This window comes from Vigna umbellata, chromosome 1, assembly GCF_029865625.1.
Source record: "Vigna umbellata cultivar VRB3 chromosome 1, Vumbellata_1.0, whole genome shotgun sequence".
Classification (NCBI taxonomy): Eukaryota; Viridiplantae; Streptophyta; class Magnoliopsida; order Fabales; family Fabaceae; genus Vigna; species Vigna umbellata.
Window position 1 is genome coordinate 68,222,326 of NC_142165.1, and position 6,461 is coordinate 68,228,786.

Below are 6,461 nucleotides of genomic sequence, written 5' to 3' on the forward strand. Positions count from 1 at the left end.
CGTAAGATAGTAGTAAATGAGTTGAAGTAGATGTGTTTAACGAAGGGATAGGTTGGTCGTTAAGTCGAGCTCAAGTGGTTACCTAAACTGAAACCAAGGTTACTGAAGGCTGTTTGAATTGCATTGCATCTAGTTAATAGGAGGAGCAGGCAAAAACATAAGCACAAGCAGAAGGAGGGAGTTATGCAGTGACGCTGATGTTGATGGGGACAGAGATATTGAAAGAGAGAGAAAATAGGTTGATGAATAGGCTGTGCTAGGGTCATTTACTAGTGCTAGTGCATATGAACATGACAAGGCTTGTTCCGTTGTGTTGTGTAGCAATGGCAAAGCAAAGCCCTCAATTTTGATGTGCTTTGAAAAGAAAGATGTCCCTGCTGCTGCCACAACCCCAAGTAAGCACCCATCACATTACTGTCTTTCTTGTCAATTTAGAGAGAGACAGCCTAAGACCCTGCAACCCCCCATGAATGGAGAGAGAAAATATATTACTTTCTCCCTGTCTCTCACTCTCACACGTGTGAGTGAGGTGTGATTTGTTAAAAGAATAGAATAAATAGTAGTAATATAATGACAGCAACTGGTTAAATGAAGAATGCCAGACTCATTGCCTCAGTCTGGGTACCTAACTACTTCAAACTCTCTCTCTCTCTCTCTCTTTTCTTTTCTCGTTGAACCAATGGTCTTGTTAGTGAAGAAAGAATCCTTGTAGGGATATCTCTTGAAAGCCTTCACCACTGGAAACTTTTCAAACCAAACCACTTTAGCTGTTTTATGTTCTGCAAAAATCTCTTCTCCCCCTTCACTATCTGTCCTGTCAAACTATCCTCTCATGTTACTCCTCCTCTTCATCGCATGAAATATTCTTCTTCTTTTTCCTCTTCCTGATCCACGCTTTTTCTACTTTGCAACACTTCAAAAACATTCATATCCTTCTTCAGCATTTGTGAGCAAGTCAGAGAACATGAAGGCGTGGCCTGCTAGTGTTGTATACTCTTCACAAGAAAACCTCACTCGATACGCTTCTTCTTCTTCCTACTCTTCTTCCCCTCCCTCGATGGGAATGGTCTATGCTGACATGGATTCTCTTTCTCTTTGCTCTAACTATGGTGTCGTTTCGTCTCATCAAGATTGTTATGTCTCCAACGGCGGCGGCTCAAACTGGGGTTTGCCCTTTATGAGGGAATTCCTTGGGAGGAACTTTGAGGAACAGCCCAACAGTGATGGGGCGGAAGAGGGTAAAGGGTCTGATAGCAGTGACGATGGTGGTGGGGAAGACAGTGACAAAGTTAACCATAATGCTAATAACTTTAACGAAGAGAACCTTAATGAGAATTCTAATAGTGGTTCGGGGCATTCCAAGCTCTGTGCAAGGGGGCATTGGAGACCGGCAGAAGATTCCAAGCTCAAGGAGCTTGTGGCTCTCTACGGCCCTCAGAACTGGAACCTCATAGCCGAAAAGTTAGAAGGAAGATCAGGTTAGAAAACCAGTGTAAATGGTTATCAGATAGATATAAACCCATGGTTCATTTTTTTTCTTAAAGAATTTGTATGATTTGTTTCCGATGTTTTAGAGGTGACAATTTTTTTATATCAATGAATGTGTTTTCATTTATCTTTGTTTCGTTGAGATCTCATTGGATGATGTTGTGTATTTAGGAAAGAGTTGTAGGCTGAGATGGTTCAACCAGTTGGACCCGAGAATCAATAGGAGAGCTTTCAGTGAAGAAGAGGAAGAGAGACTAATGCAGGCACATAGGATTTATGGCAACAAATGGGCCATGATTGCTAGGCTTTTCCCTGGAAGAACAGATAATGCAGTGAAGAATCACTGGCACGTTATAATGGCCAGGAAGTACAGAGAACAGTCCAGTGCTTACAGGAGGAGGAGGCTGAGCCAATCTGTTTACAGGAGAGTGGAGGAAAACACAACAAGCAGCAATGTCTCTAGAGACACAGCCACTGCAGGGACAGAACCACCACCACCCTATTGTCTCAGTCTCCCTAACGGAGGACTTGCTAACAACAACATGCCGAGTTTCCCCTATGCCGCTGCACCCTTCCATGGAGTAGCTGCTCCTCCTGGTGGTGGTGGTGGGGTTGAGTATGGCTTAAATGGCTCACCCCACATGGCTGCTTCCAAAGAAGCAATCTCAACCACCAAGCTGGCCCCTCCTCACATTGCCATGTATCCTCAACAAACACCGCTTGATTTCTTTTCAGGTTGGTGCCCATTTCAAATCCGCACTAAATTTCTCGCCTTCAAATGCTTGTGGTTACAACTTCATTCATTAGCCTTCAAATCACTGTATCTTACTTTTCAAACAAAGTTAAATGTGTTACTTTTTGTGATTTTGTTTGTCTATCTTTTTGGTCTGCTACAGTGACTGATGCAACCCTTTTTGGGTCGCAGCTTAACTAGTCCTCCCAAAAAAAACTGGCGCATTTATAATGACATTTGTTTCATAATACTATATAGCTTAAAGCACTGGTGTTTGGACCTGCAGGTGGTAGAAGCAATGACATGGTGGGAGAGTATTTTGGCCAGAACCATCAGCAACCGTCTGGTTTTTACTCTCATTACCCCCAATATCTGATGCTAATGCAACAACACCAAAACAGTCACAACTTTTACGGTTTCTCAAATTCCACAGCACAGATACTGGGCAGTGAAGCTTCACTATCATCAGTGGCAGAACACAGAGATCAAGCCATGAGCAGTGACCCCCCAGATGCAATTCCTCCGCCATTTATTGACTTCCTTGGAGTAGGAGCCACATGATCAAAGTTAGAACCGAACAAAAAGCTGCAGCCTTCCCCGGAAGCTCCTCAATATGGGTGTGGTCCAACATTACTGAGAAGCCATTCGAGGTAAACAGAAAGGATAGTTGCTTCAGTTTGGTGACTGTGATCCTTGCGTCACTGCTGTTAAGAATCACACTTCACACCTATCTCTGTTGTGATCTCCTTTCTTTTTTATCACATGGGGACCCTTTTCAATAATAATAATGATAATAATAATAACAATAATATAATTGAATTTGATTACTATAACCATTCTCTATTCATTTTCATCTTCATGCTCTTTCTTTCCTTTTAGTTTTTGGCGCTTTCTATAGTAACAATCCCATGGGTTAAATTTGTCGACCAGCCAAATGAAGATTGAAACGGATGATTTGGATATTAAATGTGTCCGAGACATTCGTTTGTCACTTAGAATATATGGCTAAGAATAGGAAGGTACTAATTAAAACAAATTGGGAGACAGAAGGACTGATAGAGTGATACGTGTAAGAAGCTAGGAAAGGACAGGAATTGGTATAGTAAAGTAAAGTAGTGTATGTATAGTCTTTATTTTTAAGATTATCGTGAATAAATACGGATTTCTGTTCCCAGTTTCAATTCAACCCAAGGCTGCTTTGACTTTTTTTTATTTAGCTATAAAAAAAAGGTTTTTGTGAACTGTTTTGGTGGAATGATGAAAATGGTAGGAAGGGGGTTGGAAATGGGAACTGTTGGGAAACATCCTTTTCTCATGGGCCTGTGATGCAATAACTAAGCCACAATTTCAGCAACTGACTCCATCCAATTTATGCATTCAAGATCCCCAACTGTGCAACATCTTCCCCCATCACCAAAAAATCTCTTTTGCAAATTCATGCCACTCACATGAGCTTTGTACCTATTTATTTATTCACTCACTCAATTCCTTTGATAGAACTCTGCTCACTAACAAACAAACCTGTTAGTTTGGAGACCTATGATACATTTATTTTAACTGTTTCAAACACCATCATAAATTTTTCAATTCAACTTAACTCCCACACTTAATGCAGACTCGAGAAAATTATGCATGGTCAATGACTTTCAACTGCCCTTGTCATAAAAATTTTGCCAGAATTTGAATGTTACTTTAACACAGATGTAGACTATATTTTGACTGTTTCGTTCATAACTGAGACTCACATTTTTATAATTCCTAAAGCACATAATAGAACTTTAGAATGAATGTCGTACAGAGTTCAGTGTTAGATTTTATCTACATTATTTTACATACCAATTATATGTTATTTCAGACCCTATTAGTATTTTTTGTTTAGTTTTGCTGAAAGTTATTTTTTTAGTTTTTATCTTATTTCAATTGACATGAAAGTGAGTATTAAATGAGAAATTTACCTTTAATTGATCACAAACATGCAAGTTTACCATAATGTCAAGACGAAGCTATTTATTAAAATGCTAACTAATGTTTGAATGCACTTTTATCGTTATTTATCAAATTAATTTTGTCTCTACAAAAATATAAGTAAAATGCAAGAGTAGTGTCTTAATGGGAGGTCTTTTTGGGGGGCAACAAACTACTGAGAGCGGGCTTTGAACGTGGCTGAACCTGTAATTGCATAAAGTTAATTGAGGTTTGGATGTTATGGAGTTGGAAAACGTCGCCGTCTGGGTTTATTACAAAAGTGATAGTGATGGGTTAAGATGAGAAAACATGAATGTTGTGTCGTGACCCTACCATTACTTACTCTGCCAAGTAACATCTGACATAAACTACTGTTGAATCGTCATGCCAGTTAGGGTCAAGTGTGTATCGATGTTGGTGTAGGTCATAGGTTGTCGTAGCACAGCATGACGGCCCAAGGTGGTGCCCACGCCCATCCAAAATTTTGGGAACAAATAAGCCCACTTCGGGATTCAATGAAGCCCAATCTCATTCTCATAATTAATGCCAATGCCCTTTTACCTTCATTCTCAATAAAAGAAACTAAATGGACTGCAATGATTATCACAGCAGTTAATAGTGTCTTCGGATTGGAAAATTTCTGATTTTTTATTTTTATTTTTACTTTTAATCTTTATGGTTTTTTAAATTCTCTAACTTTTGCATATTTTTAATGTCGAATTAGGAAAATTGGATAAAAACTAAAATATTGATGAGAACTTTTCTTCCATTTCAAAGTATTTCTTGTTGTCTCATAATCACTAGCTTAATATTGTTTTCCTCATAATAAGAACAACAATAATCATTTAATAATTCTAAAATAACTAAAAAAGTTTAAGGTTAGTTAAAACAATATTGCAAACTCATAGGACAAACCACTAATTCCTGAAGAAATTCCGTAATGCTTGAGTGGGATTAAGATGTTTTTTTGTTTTTTATTTTATCAATAAATATTAGTTGTTAATTTCTGTTAGTGGGAGAGTTGAACCTACAGCTTATTCTATATTTCTTTTCAAATTCTTCAAATCAATCTTATATCTTTTAAATATTAACATATCTTTCAAATATTAACTGGAGAGTTGAACTCACATCATCTCATTCTTTCTTTCAATTTTTATCAGTAAGTCAACTTTATAGTATTTCGGGACTATGATGCTTATATGTAAAGATGTGAAGAGGCACCATTCTAGCCTTCCATACAAGCAATTAATAGAAATAAAAAGGACAAATTAATGACATTTTGCCACAGTTAGATATAAACATAAAGAGATGTACTAACCTTCTGGCTAAATATCAAAAGCAAATGGTTGGCTTAGAAGAGACTTGAAAACATTGGTTTTAATTTTAGGCAGAGTAGACAATGATGATGATGATGGGGAGGCGATGAAGCACTCCAATCTACATTTTCTTAACTAAGAATTAAGAACTTCATTTCATTTCTTTTGTTTCACTTGGGAAAATAAAAATTTATGATTTGCTTGACTCACAATTAGTAATTAGTACATTATTATGATGAGGATTTATAGGATAAGGATCTGGTTAAACCTGAATCTTGTTCGCCAACACATAATAACAATTTGGTTTATTGTAAGCCTAACTTTTGGTAATCAAATTTTATAATTCATTTTACTAGCATTTAATAACGAGTATACGATATTGGAATGTAATTTAATTTTAAAAAAAAATATAGATCTTCGTGCACTAAACTTTTTTAGGGTAAATGGTTTGATTGTAAATATTTACCGGTTAAATAATAATGACGTCTAGGAGTAAACTCTAAATGATTAAGAACTGTAAATTGTCTTGTGAACAAATATCTTGTATATGTTTTATTTCTTAGGATTTTATTTTTTAAGTTCTAACTACTCTGTAATTGTTTTATATCCCTTTTATAAGAGTGTGTTGAATGACAAAACAATAGAATAATGTAACTTAAAACTTATTTTGCATAGTACACAATTTGAATTTAGTGATTTTAACTTCATTTGTCAATTGCCTTTTGGTGTTATTCGCAATTGACTTTACACAACTCTTTCATTGATCTTACAAAATTTGGAACTTGGTGCATGATAAATTGGTATTAGAGTCAATTTTGATATCTTTTTGCATATGGTATTAATAAATTTTTGGAAGAAGATGAATACCATTTCTAGTTTGAGAAGTTTAATGAAAAAAAATATTTCAATCTGTGAAGAATTAAGACGAGGGCTTCATTCAAGGAGCAAATTTGTTTAGA

The 6,461-nt window shown here is 36.6% G+C and overlaps 1 protein-coding gene across 1 annotated transcript; it reads left to right on the plus strand.

Annotated features, from left to right (window-relative positions):
- The first annotated feature begins 281 nt into the window (after positions 1 to 281).
- LOC148206142 (uncharacterized) lies at positions 282 to 3,301 on the plus strand. Its single transcript, XM_088112924.1, has 3 exons — positions 282 to 1,478; positions 1,660 to 2,223; positions 2,508 to 3,301. Exons 1-3 carry the CDS (start codon positions 965 to 967, stop codon positions 2,780 to 2,782), a joined length of 1,353 nt encoding a protein of 450 aa, XP_087969050.1. The 5' UTR covers positions 282 to 964; the 3' UTR covers positions 2,783 to 3,301.
- The last annotated feature ends 3,160 nt before the right edge of the window (positions 3,302 to 6,461 follow it).